Source organism: Lampris incognitus, chromosome 2 (assembly GCF_029633865.1).
Source record: "Lampris incognitus isolate fLamInc1 chromosome 2, fLamInc1.hap2, whole genome shotgun sequence".
Classification (NCBI taxonomy): Eukaryota; Metazoa; Chordata; class Actinopteri; order Lampriformes; family Lampridae; genus Lampris; species Lampris incognitus.
In genome coordinates, this window is record NC_079212.1 from 12,010,325 (window position 1) to 12,023,463 (window position 13,139).

The following is a 13,139-nucleotide window of genomic DNA, read 5'->3' on the forward strand; positions in this document are numbered from 1 at the left end:
GTGTTGACATATATGAAATATGGTGTTAATATACAAATAAGAAGATCAAGTCTTTCCCAAAGATATATGTACAGCTGATTTTACTAATTGATAAATAACTAAAAAAACAACAACAACAGCTATGCAGTATTGATGTCTTTCACCAGCCAAGTTCTCACATCATTAACATTCCAATGCTGTTGTCTCTCTGTATCTTTTTAACTTGTGTTGCTGAAGCCTTCAGCTTCCTCAAGATCTGATCCAATCCTGTCACAATAAACAAGGGACAATGACGATCTGAAGAAACTGTTGGTCGAAAACAGAGGTCAGGAGGATAACGGTTTGAGACGGGTCATGAATAAGTGTATGTGTAAAAATAAAAAAAGCAAAACTGAACTCACAGTTTACTGCATCACACCATTGTGCTCTTTGCATCCAGAGATGCTTGGTTTTCAATAGGAGCATCCTAGATGGCAGACAAATCCAAATAAAAAAAGAGGAAACAAAACAGGAGAACCATTATGCAAAGCAGTGGTAAAGGGATATAAAAGAGATGCATTGCTGTGTCTTAGATATGAGCCAAACAACTGACCTTGTGGGGCGATTGAAGAGGTTTGGAGTCAGCCCCAAGGCCAGAAACTGCTCCATCCTCTAGCCCATTGGTTTGTGGGATCTGAGGAGCCACCTGGCTGTCTATGCTTTCCTCTATGTACAGTCGGCTGCTTTCTACTGCAGAGAGCTGGAGCTCCAGGCTCCCTGAATCGTATGAGTTGTTAGGTTCTGAGCTGCTCTCACTCAGTGGAGGTTTCTCTCCTTCCCCTTTGTTGTCAGAGGTGATTGAATGTTGGCCCGAAGGTAGTTTTGGCTCAGCCACCCCTCCTTCATCATTTTCTTCCCCTCGATTCGCATCTCCGCTGGACTCAACACCAGCGGTCTCTATTTTAGAGTCTTCCCTGTCAGACCCAGACTTGACCTCTGCAGAAGAGCTATCGCCATCACTGTGGTTGGATTCTTCATCCAGCTCCCTGAGCTCTGAAGATGAGCCATCCGGAGGGGGGGATTGTGGGTAGACCGCAAGTTTACTGTTCTCCCTGGACAGGGTGTTATTGTTGCGAGACTTATCGGGGGACTTGAAACTGAACTTTTGATGGGCAAGTCTGGGGCTATAGTTCATATGAAATTCAGAGAAGCTGGACTTCCATGACTTAGGGGATATCAGAGATCGTCTTTTCAGTGAGCCATACCTGGAATAGTTTGCAAGTTTAATATAATTTCTCATTGAAATCTGCAACGCAGGTGAAACCTGAACGGGCTGCCAAACTTGTGAAGGAGATAAACTCACCGTTGCAGTCCCCTCACAACAAACACCTTGTCTGGATGCTGAGCCTGTAGCTCCTTCATCACGTTGTGCAAATCATGGTTGAGCTAAAAAGAAAGTGTTCGTTTTAACAGAGCAGTTTAACAACGCACATTGTGTGACAACTGAATTGAGTTGCTAAACATTCATTGTCTATACCCTCTCTTTATCTGATTCAAGTGTCGCAGGGAAGCTGGAGCTGGAGCCTATCCCAGCAAGCATTGTGGGGTATTGTAAGCCCCCCCCCCCATTTATACCTAAAGCCAATTTAGAAAGTACACTTCAACTAATATGTATGTCCCCGGAAAACCAGAATACACAAAGGAAATCCAGATGAACGCTGGGATAGCATTCCCACTCCACATAGAAGGGCTGGGATCATACCAGGACATCATTGCTGACCCCCAAGCCACTGCATAATGTACCGTGTTCAGCTCCTTATAAAAGATTTCCCGTAAAGTTGCAACAGCCGAGAAGACTCCCACGTAGCATCCAATACGGCTGCAAGAGAAATGTGAGAGAAGATTTATTTACAAAGTAATCTGTCTCGCAAGGTCTCAGTGAGTCCATGGACTGGCGGCTCGCTCAGTTAGACGTGGACCACGTAGGCCATGTTTCCTATCTCTACTGCCCTGCTGAATAATGAAACAAAAAAACCCCCACCAAAACAAACTTTTAAAAGGGTCTCAGTGAGTCCACTGTTATCCCAAGTAATAAACAACTCACTATCAGGTTTCTGTTGACCTCTGACCTCTCTTACCTATCGAGGAAAGTGGGTAGCTCTTGCTTTAGTTCATCGTTGATCCCTTCGTAGACCTTTCTGGTAGCGTTTAGTTCTTCCTCTGCCTGCAGGGTGAAAACCAGCATTGGTAGCAATTCTTCCCGCCCCCCCCCCTCCTTTTTCTCCCCAGTTGTATCCGGCCAATTACCCCACTCTCCAAGCCATCCCGGTCACTGCTCCACCTCCTCTGCCGAGCCAGGGAGGGCTGCGGACTACCACACGCCTCCTCCAATACATGTGGATTCGCCAGCTGCTTCTTTTCACCTGACAGTGAGGAGTTTCGCCAGGGGGACGTAGCACGTGGGAGGATCACGCTATACCCCCCAGTTCCTCCTCCCCCCCGAACAGGCACCCCGACTGACCAGAGGAGGTGCTAGTGCAGCGACCAGGACACACACCCACATCACCCACATCCGACTTCCCACCCACAGACACGGCCAATTGTGCCCATAGGGACGCCCGACCGAGCTGGGGGTAACAGGGGGATTCAAACCAGCGATCCCCATGTTGGTAGGCATCAAAATAGATAGCCACGTCACCCGGACACCCCCATTGGTAGTAATTCTAAAGTATTTCCTCAAATCCCTTTTAAAAGACAACATGGGGGGGGGGAAAGTATTTTCCCTTCGTGACCTTTAATATTTTGACGTCGTCCCTCTTCTTAGCAGTCTGCAGCGCCTCCAGGTGATGACGGGAAGAATCGTAGTCAACCAATTTCCTTCCTCTTTTGGAAATTTTCTCCTGCAGATTGTTAATGGAAGAAAATTAAAGGGTAGTATCACTATGGCTGTGTCTGTATCTGCATCCGTGTATATGTTTCTGGACATCTGTAGGTCACTGCATTCATTCCTGCAGGTGTTTGCCCCTGTTTTACCCTGACATCCGGGAACTGGGCCATGTAGGACTCCATGGTGTGTATTGCCTGGTCCACCAGCTTCACCTCAAAGTCATTCCATAGCAGGTCCTCACCCTGATTGAGAGAAACATCACAACATCATTGCAAAGGAAAGAGAGAGGCGGGGAGGGAGAGCCCAATGGCAGGGCGGCCTACTCGTAGTAAGCATTCAGTTATACACGGAGCGAGATGTAGTAATGAGTCATTGCAGTACTGCTTTTCTCAAACAAAAGTGGGTATACAAACGTTCTGCAAGAAGAGGATAACACAAAGACAAAGCCATAAGATGGTAGGTTGGATCATGTGTGTGTGTGTGTGTACATGTTTAATTATCCTAATGTGGACCAAATGTCCTCATTAGGATAGAAAAACCAGAAACCACCTACCTTGTGTGGGCATTTAAGAGGTCAACAAAAGTAAATGGGTCAATTTTAGGGTTAGGACTTGGTTTTAGGGTTAAGGTTAGAATTAGGGTTAGGGTAAGGTTAGGGTAAGGTTAGGGTTAGGGTTAGGCATGTAGTTTGCGTGGTTAAGGTTAAGGTTAAGGGCTAGGAAATGAATGTAGTCAATGAGGGGTCCTCATAAGGATAGTGAAACGAGTGTGTGTGTGTGTGTGTGTTGAAAGGCAATAGTGGGGGTGGAATATGAACAATAGTTAGGTTAAGGGCCAAAAGGTGGGGCTGGGAAATGGACCCCGGTTAGGATATTGGGTGGCCGGGGTGCTTGTAATGCCTCACTGGTAATACGGGTGGTGTGGTTTCTATCATTTTTAATCACAGCTCACCTCAACAATGGCTCCCAAGTCCTCCTCTCCAGTCCACTCTGTGTCATAAGAATCAAAAAGAGACTGGGAGAGGCGTCTTGAAGCTTCACGCATTTCTGTTAAAAAAAATCGAACAGAGCCAGAATCATTGGCACGTGAGTCATTTAGTCACTATCACGATTTGTCTCTTTGCCATGTGGCTTTATTAATATGAGCCATGATCTACATATTTTTTCTACATCGACAGAGTCCGTTTTACCTCTTACTGCACTGAGGTAGACCTTCAGGTCCTTGTATATTCGGTTCCCATCTGTCTGCAAATAGACACAAGCGTGTATCGTTGATTTATGACATTTATGGTGACAGGTTTGCAGAGTACAGCCGTGTGTAAACTGGCCCCTTACTTACTCACACGCAGTAAAACTTCTCACATGAAGGCCTGTTAATATTCATTAAGAGTGATTACCTGTTGGTCATTGAATCTGTTTAGACAGTGGTCAAACTGGTCGTCTCTCGTCTCCACCGTCTTTCCCAGCCTCTGCAACACCTGTAAGAACAAGCACGGGGGGGTGGGGGGGGGCGAACAAATCAACAAATCGCTACAATGTGTCCTGTTCCCACACTTTCAGACAGAGGAAGTTGCAGAAAGTAATCATACCTTTTCCTTTCCTCTGCTCAGTTGCCTTTGTACTTTTTTAGCAAACACTCCAGTGTTGCCTTTTGGACTGCTGCCTTCTGCCATGTTTTTGTCTCTTCTTGTTCGCGTTGTCTGTATTCCTGGGATGGGGGGGGGGATTGAGAAGAGCAAGATACTTTCGTCATACGGATCATGTTGATATGAACTTCCGTAGAACTTGCATGACAAACACATTGGCAGTTGCACGCTCCAAAGTATTGATTTTATTAACGTATTTGATAAACTTTGAAAAAGTACTCCATTGTAATTATGTGCACTCGGGCTGGGCCGCTGCAAAGGTCCAGAGACACCCCGCCCGCCCGCTAAATCTGCTTTACTCCTATCAATGCATGTGCATGCTCTCTCTCCCCCCTGCTAAACACATACATGTAAACTGAGAGAGACTTACTCAGCAACGAGGGCCACACACGCACACACACACACACACACACACACACACACACACACACACACACACACACACACACCTTATGGGCAGCCCTGTGGGCAATTACAGATTTTTGATTTTTGAGGTACTTTATTGATCCCCGTGGGACAATACTTTCTCTGCATTTAAGCCATCCTAGCTGTGTAGTTAGGAGCAGTGGGCAGCCGCCGTGCAGCACCCGGGGATCAACTGCAGTTCGTCTTGCCATGTCTCGGTCAGGGGCACAGACAGGCATGTCTTTTTGATGGTGGGGAAACCGGAGAAAACCCACCATAGACACGGGGAGAACATGCAAACTCCACAAAGAGGAAGACCTGGGACGACCCCCGAAGTTGGACGACCCCGGGGTTTGAACCCAGGGCCTTCTTGCTGTGAGGCAACAGCACTAACCACTGCACCACCGTACCGCAGTGGTTAAATTTAGTGTTATTGGTCGGGTTGTAGTGGACTTAGTCATGAGTCCGGTCTGAAGTCTGAATTTTGAACATCTTGGTCTCGTCTCGAACTTCACAGCATAATGACTCGGTCTCGGACAGCACGAACTCTTGATCATTTTTCAAGAGTGGTCGAGTACAAGAATGAATTTATTTAATGTTTGTATTAAATATCAGTCTTCCCCTGAGGAGATTAATAGATGCAATCTATACTAATTCATTTCTTTATTATTGTTGTTATTATTCAAAACATTGGGAAATTTGAAATTGAAATATTCCTTTCTTGGTGGAGGGGGAAAAAAGCCTAAATAAATATAACAGCGTGGTGACATTTTGACTTTTACCATGATGGTAGACTATGTACACTACCGTTCAAAAGTTTGGGATCACCCAAACAATTTCGTGTTTTCCATGAAAAGTCACACTTATTCACCACCATATGTTGTGAAATGAATAGAAAATAGAGTCAAGACATTGACAAGGTTAGAAATAATGATTTTTATTTGAAATAAGATTTTTTTTACATCAAACTTTGCTTTCGTCAAAGAATCCTCCATTTGCAGCAATTACAGCATTGCAGACCTTTGGCATTCTAGCTGTTAATTTGTTGAGGTAATCTGGAGAAATTGCACCCCACGCTTCCAGAAGCAGCTCCCACAAGTTGGATTGGTTGGATGGGCACTTCTTTGAGCAGATTGAGTTTCTGGAGCATCACATTTGTGGGGTCAATTAAACGCTCAAAATGGCCAGAAAAAGAGAACTTTCATCTGAAACTCGACAGTCTATTCTTGTTCTTAGAAATGAAGGCTATTCCATGCGAGAAATTGCTAAGAAATTGAAGATTTCCTACACCGGTGTGTACTACTCCCTTCAGAGGACAGCACAAACAGGCTCTAACAGGTACTATTTAATGAAGATGCCAGTTGGGGACCTGTGAGGCGTCTGTTTCTCAAACTAGAGACTCTAATGTACTTATCTTCTTGCTCAGTTGTGCAACGCGGCCTCCCACTTCTTTTTCTACTCTGGTTAGAGCCTGTTTGTGCTGTCCTCTGAAGGGAGTAGTACACAGCGGTGTAGGAAATCTTCAATTTCTTAGCAATTTCTCGCATGGAATAGCCTTCATTTCTAAGAACAAGAATAGACTGTCGAGTTTCAGATGAAAGTTCTCTTTTTCTGGCCATTTTGAGCGTTTAATTGACCCCACAAATGTGATGCTCCAGAAACTCAATCTGCTCAAAGAAGTGCCCATCCAACCAATCCAACTTGTGGGAGCTGCTTCTGGAAGCGTGGGGTGCAATTTCTCCAGATTACCTCAACAAATTAACAGCTAGAATGCCAAAGGTCTGCAATGCTGTAATTGCTGCAAATGGAGGATTCTTTGACGAAAGCAAAGTTTGATGTAAAAAAAATCTTATTTCAAATACAAATCATTATTTCTAACCTTGTCAATGTCTTGACTCTATTTTCTATTCATTTCACAACATATGGTGGTGAATAAGTGTGACTTTTCATGGAAAACACAAAATTGTTTGGGTGATCCCAAACTTTTGAACGGTAGTGTATGTATGTATGTGTATATTATGTTTATTTGTATGTAGGTGTGTGTATATGCATGTTTCATTATTTATCTCTTGCAATTGTTCTCTGATGTTGCCTATGTTTGGAATTTCTTCACCCTGGAAAGCACTTCGTGTTTATTGCTAGAAAAGTGTTTTATAGATAACATTATAATTATCATTACAGTCGCTCATGTCGTTTTAATAGACTTGCACTGTTGTATTGTCAGTCTTTACATAAGTTTTGGCCCCACTCGCCTTGAACTGGACTTTTGGACTTCAATAAACTTCAGTCTCAGACTTGACGCGGATTCCCCCTCCTAAAGACTTGGTCTGGGTTTGGCCTCGCCTTGGACAGACTTGTCTGCAAGCTTACCAATTGGTTCGTCTTTGACAATAAGTGTCTCCCTGCCCAGTCCTCAGTGACTTCCCCGCCCAGCAGATCTTCATCATAACTCTGCATAGCTAGGCCTGCATGAGGTTAGCCAGCCACACTCTTTTTGTGTGTGTAACATTGTGACTTGCTTCTTACTGTTACTGTACAGCTATGTTCGTGTCTTTTATGTTTGTTCTCCTCCTTCTTGCAAATTATTAAAGTAAAAAATAAAACCCAATTAAGTTCTATGACAGGGCTGCTGGAGGACTAACTGGGTTTGGAAATGCTGGACTACAGCGCCCCGACGTCCCAAGAGATAAGCCACGCCCACTATCACCATGGCAGCGGGTGAACTTTGACCGGAGGCTTGTTTTATGAGTGTGTTTGGGAATGAGCGCTTGTCCCGTGAGAAACGACGGAACCAGTTTGCTGCTCCGGGAGCTGCAGGACGCGATGATGGGGAGCGCTCTCGTCAAATGTGCCGTCGCCGACTTAGCGATCCAGTGGGCAGGCTGGGCCGTCGCAGCAGCTTTTAGAACCGAGAGGTTTTATGATTTGACAGGTAATAAGTTATCATGTCAGCCGGTACTCCGGTGGTGAGAGTTGTGGAGCCACCAGGCGACTTGTACGACAGCCGTCGGACCGGGGTTTGCGTCCCCGCGTTCAGTGTTCATGTGAAACGCGCTCTCGTTCCGAGACGAGCTCGGTTTCGGTGCGACGCGTACCGGGAATTAGACGGCGGTCACAACAACGTGTTTTGCGTTTCTTAAATCTATACAGCGCTCGGGATTTTCCTCTCTCTCTCTCTCTGTTCCTTTGAGAGGGAGAAGAGGAGCCGCGGGAGTTTTTCGTCCACATTGCGTGTCGCTATTTTCCATCTCCTCAAGCGTAATCGAAATGCCCGCTATTATACAAGGGGTACATATTTAGCACGGGATACCAAATGTGACCCTACACGGCGCATCCGCGTATCGATGCGTCTCGACAGAGAGGCGGAAACGCGCGTTTTTGTAATAGCAGCCCGTAGGTGACGAAAGCTCACTGGGGCTCCATGTCGGTACTCCCCCCCCCCCCTCCCGATTGGTGATGAGAAGGAGACGTCGGTGATAAGGTGGTGTCGCTGTTACAAAACACGTGATCTAAACCAGTGTTTCTCAACCGGGGGTCCGCGGACCCCTAGTGGTCCGTGGTGTAATTGCAAGGGGTCCGTGAAAATAAAATATCTTTAAAAAAAAGATCCTATGACATTTATAGAAATAGGATTATTTTACTCAAATGTGACTGAGACCTTTATTTACCTAAACTATGAAGGGTAACAGGACTTTTTTCTCTAATTACATCTGTTTCACACGTGTAATTTATTGTATTTTAATAAGAGATCTCGCTCCCGTTTGCGTTGTTAAAAGTTACTGCATAAAAATTCTGTTGTTACATATATCTGAAAGTTACTGAATACATATTCTGTTGTTACATATATCTGAAAGTTACTGAATAAGAATTCTGTTTTGTTAACTATATCTAAGTTACAACTGAAAGCTCTTATTTTTGCCCCAAAGAGTGAATAAATGCTATAATGCAATTTAAAATGCAGTTTCTACTGTTTCTATCAAATTGCAACCCCCCTCCTCCAAGATCAGGTGGAGGGGTCCTCAGGGTAGATCAAAAATACGCAGGGGGTCCAGGACCCCAAAAAGGTTGAGAACCACTGGACTAAAGGGCGTTGTTGTGAAAGCGCGGAGAGCTCCTCCTCCCTCGGGTTAAGGAGCCGTGAAATCGGCTCACCGCCGTGACGCCGGTCACACTGAGAACCGATGGCAGTCTGGTCGTGAATGCCTTCTTCCAAACCGCTTGCAATGGTAAAAACGTTCACCAGCGGTATCCAAAGACTCAGTGTTGGAACAGCAACCAGTTCGTACAGTTTTAGAGATCATTCGTGTAATTTTGGTAGCTGTGGATACTTTTTGAATTGTGATTTGGGCTGTGAAATTTGATATTCTCATTTTACTTGTTAATCAATCAAACCGAAGCTTTTAGCGTAAACCATTAGTTGCCGTTACTTTGTGTCCACTTTGGAAGGTTCTAACATGAAAAATGGAACAGTCGGTTCCCGTTGTCACGATAGTGTCTGTCAAATGGCATGGGCCCAAGCACAGTCAGGCCACATCACAGTAAGTTCATTCAGTCATTCATTACAATTCCATGTAAAACTGTTCAACTTACCAGCAGACGCCAACGACGGATTTCTCCTAGGTCTAACAAATGAATGAACTGGAAGAATTTCTTTTACGCGTCCTCTTCTCTCCTGTGATCTGTCCCCTTGAATATTATACCTTGAACTTTGGAACCAATTGTCTGCAGTTTCCTGGGTAAAATATTTATTGAACACGCCTTACTCTGCAACAATTATGATAATGGCGGGCAACGCACCATGTTCATGCTCTGCAGAGACATCCAAAGTCTTCTGGTTAAGTTTGTCTCGTTTTTTTAGGATCTGGTACATTTATACTACTAGCCCACCTGAGCCGGTTATGGGGAGGGGCAGGCCATGTTCGACAGAATGTGCAGACTTGGCTGGTGACAGCCTGGGCACTCAGGTAAGCATTGCCGAAAAGGCCCCGTTCATTGTTGCAAAATAAAAATAAAAATCTCTGCAGTCTAATATAGCATGATGTCAAAGAAAGGGCGCATAACCTGTTAATATGCATCTGCTGGCTGCATTAGAAATGAAGTCTTAGTTCCACAGTTATGTGCTTGCTAAGACATAGAGTCCTTGGTTAAGTCAGTGTTGTAGAACCAATGGATGTGAGGCATTAAAGTGGGTTAATGAATAATGCCATGGTTAATGTGAACCAGTGGCAGTAACCATGTCCTTTCTGCAGGCTAGGGACATTCCTCTTCATGCGGATCCTGAAGGACGGCCACGATCGCAGGTTTAACAATGTCAGAGACAGCCCAGGGACTTTCTTTGTTTATTGGAGTATCCAAGGTACATGGCAGTCTTCTTTGCACAGCCACTACAGGCCTTGACTAACTATTTGGAAGGGAAGGATGTCCCGTATAAATCATTGGCTAGTTTCTGATTGTATTTATTTATATTTATACTACATTTATTTATATTGTATTTATTTATCTGATTGCATTTATTTATAGTTGGGATTCTAACTACCGCCCATATCAGTAACAAACATTGTGAAAAGTGCATGCTTACTTAAGTGTTAGGAAAAGGCAGTTTGACAGTCTTCCTCTTCCTGTTTCTCTCAGCTGTGTGGGTATTTATGACCCTCCTGCCTACACTCATGCTAAACAGTGAGAAGCGAGATACCCCTCTGGGCATGAGGGACTATATTGGCTGGAGTATATGGGGCCTTGGCTTTGCCACTGAGGCTATTGCTGACCAACAGAAGTGGCTCTTCAGACGTGACCCAGATAATATAGTAAGTTATCTCCCTCATGATGTGCTATCCTAAACAAGGGTGACTGATGGCAGTGTGCTGTAAGGTGTCAGAGCATTACATGACACTTATGTGGATATGTAAATATTATAATCGAAATTCAGCCTGTTTTCCCCTTCAGGGCAAATTCATCCAGAGCGGACTATGGGCCTACAGCCGACACCCTAACTACTTTGGAGAGATCTTGCAGTGGTCAGGTCTATGGTTGTCAGCCTCATCTGTGATGCAGGGTCCCCAGTATATAAGCGTGGTGTCGCCTCTCTTTGTGTGGTTCCTGCTACGCAATGTCAGTGGAATCCCCATCCTTGAGAAACAGGCCATGAGGAAATGGGGATCAGATCCAGCCTTCAGAGACTACATTAAGAACACTCCTCTTCTTTGGCCGTTTCCTAGGTTTTGATGTTAAATGTTCACTTCTCAGATTTTCTTCTGAATAGGACTATTTCAGCACCAAGATATCACAGATCAGAACACGTCTGTAAAGCTGTAAACCCGGATCAGGTTTACTGCTCTACAAATATTTTCCTTGTACAGATGTCTGTATACACTTGTTTAAATGTTAAAAAAAAACCTGCCAATGTGTTAAATGCTTTTGAACTGTTTCATAGTATAAATTGAGTTATTTTAGTTGGTGGTATATAATTGCATTTTTCTATAAAACAAATCAAGCCCATTATAACCAATTCCAAGTGTAGTTTTTGTTGTCTTGGTATAAAAAAAGTTTGAAAATATATTTAAAGCTCTATATTTAAATAGCTCTTGACAGGCTGATATATTTTGATATAATCGCAACATATCACAGCCTGTCATGAGCCATTGCTTTCACAAAAGTTACCAAATATGGCCATATGAAAGACTTTATCAACGTGTTCTTACAAAGAAATAGGCCCTCCTGGCTGCCTGCACGTAGGGCAAGGTGGTTACTGTGTAACGCAGAGTGATACTGAATTATGTAAAGGAATTGGAGGTCATCAACCATTGTATAGTTATACCACGGCTAACAACCAATCAGATTGCTTGGTTTGAGCCATCTGTTTTATAACACTCATTACTTAAACCTACAAGCTGAGTTACTAAAATGAGTAAATTTTAGTAATTTTAATCTAAAAGTGGATTTAGAGAGGATTAATAGCAAACGACTCGGAGTTAGGGGAATAAATGTAAAACTTTCAACCCAATTTGGCAGGAGACCCTATTAACGCAGTGACTGCTACCAGCTACCTCCTGACAGACACGCATGCTGATACTGGTGAATCACTATTACAAGGCTCCGTATGATTGTTATCTCCCCATTCATACTTCTGTAAGGAAGAAAAGTACTTCATGGGAGAAAAAGCATTTGTGGTTACTGACATGATGGGTTGGTTCCATATAAGAAATGTTTTTTGTATCCCATAACTTGCAGCTCTGAAATTATCATGGCTGTGACCCCCGAGGTTGGAAACCACTGAAATAAACCACAAGGGGTGGTCGAAGGAGCTTGTGACTTTTCTTCCAAGAATCTCACAATACTGTGTTCAGAGATATTAATGGCTTGCAATGTCGAGACAATATAGTGGGAAATGAAAACAAAGCCTTACATGCCCAATGAACAAGGTGTCCGTAATATTTGTGTAAAACATCAAAAATGTATTTTACAAATTTTATGATTCTTCTGGGAAGTGTACAAAATATACAAAGCGTATACAAAATGTTCCAATATCTATATCACAAAATGCCACAATTTTTGAACTGGCTAATCTGAAAAGTAATTGCCCTGTGCAGAAATCTACTGCAGATTCAATCTCCCATTACAGAAACACTACACAACACAGAAAACGGTCCTTCATGAAGGAAAACAGTCTGTCCAACTTCAGGTCGGTGTTGATTTTACCAGTGAATACAGATGCTTCAAAAACATGGGAGTGCAGAGAATGGTACATTCACCTAAAAAAAATTCAAGTGAAATTACACCTCACCACTCAATACAGAGTAGCAAGGGGGCGTCCGGGCAGTGTAGCGGTTTATTCCGTTGCCTACCAGCACAGGGATCACCGGTTCGAATCCCCGTGTTACCTCTGGCTTGATTGGGCATCCCTACAGACACAATTGACCGTGTCTGCGGGTGAGAAGCCGGATGTGGGTATGTGCCCTGGGTGCTGCACTAGCGCCTCCTCTGGTCGGTCGGGGTGCCTGTTCGGGGGGGGAACTGGGGGGAATGGCGTGATCCTCCCACAAGCTACATCTCCCTGGTGAAACTCCTTACTGTCAGGTGAAAAGTGGCTGGCACTCCACATGTATCAGAGGAGGCATGTGGTAGTCTGCAGCCCTCCCCGGCTCGGCAGAAGGGGTGGAGCAGAGATCGGGACAGCTTGGAAGAGTGGAATAATTGGCCAGATTGGGGGGGGGGGGGGGGGGGGAGACAGTAGCAAATAACATCTTA

The 13,139-nt window shown here is 44.3% G+C and overlaps 2 protein-coding genes across 2 annotated transcripts; one reads left to right on the forward strand and one right to left on the reverse strand.

Annotated features, from left to right (window-relative positions):
• Positions 1-412: 412 nt before the first annotated feature.
• Positions 413-9,684, reverse strand: bin2a (bridging integrator 2a; the record flags this gene model as incomplete). Its single annotated transcript, XM_056275267.1, has 12 exons — positions 9,486-9,684; positions 4,434-4,552; positions 4,242-4,322; positions 4,035-4,089; positions 3,797-3,891; positions 2,992-3,087; positions 2,751-2,858; positions 2,097-2,182; positions 1,762-1,837; positions 1,322-1,404; positions 572-1,223; positions 413-445 (listed from the first exon to the last, which is right to left on the reverse strand). Coding segments are annotated over exons 2-12 (1,449 nt in total), but the record flags the coding sequence as incomplete, so codon positions are not given.
• Positions 7,635-11,394, forward strand: si:ch211-210c8.6 (uncharacterized). The gene is made up of 5 exons (XM_056274407.1): positions 7,635-7,827; positions 9,754-9,859; positions 10,145-10,251; positions 10,527-10,699; positions 10,839-11,394. Exons 1-5 carry the CDS (start codon positions 7,656-7,658, stop codon positions 11,115-11,117), a joined length of 837 nt encoding a protein of 278 aa, XP_056130382.1. The 5' UTR covers positions 7,635-7,655; the 3' UTR covers positions 11,118-11,394.
• Positions 11,395-13,139: the final 1,745 nt, after the last annotated feature.

Coding starts and splice junctions, on each gene's coding strand:
- si:ch211-210c8.6 (XM_056274407.1), top strand. CDS start 7,656: ATGAGCGCTTGTCCCGTGAGAAACGACGGAACCAGTTTGCTGCTCCGG. Junction 7,828..9,753: donor GAGGTTTTATGATTTGACAG/GTAATAAGTTAT, acceptor TCGTTTTTTTAG/GATCTGGTACATTTATACTA. Junction 9,860..10,144: donor GTGACAGCCTGGGCACTCAG/GTAAGCATTGCC, acceptor TCCTTTCTGCAG/GCTAGGGACATTCCTCTTCA.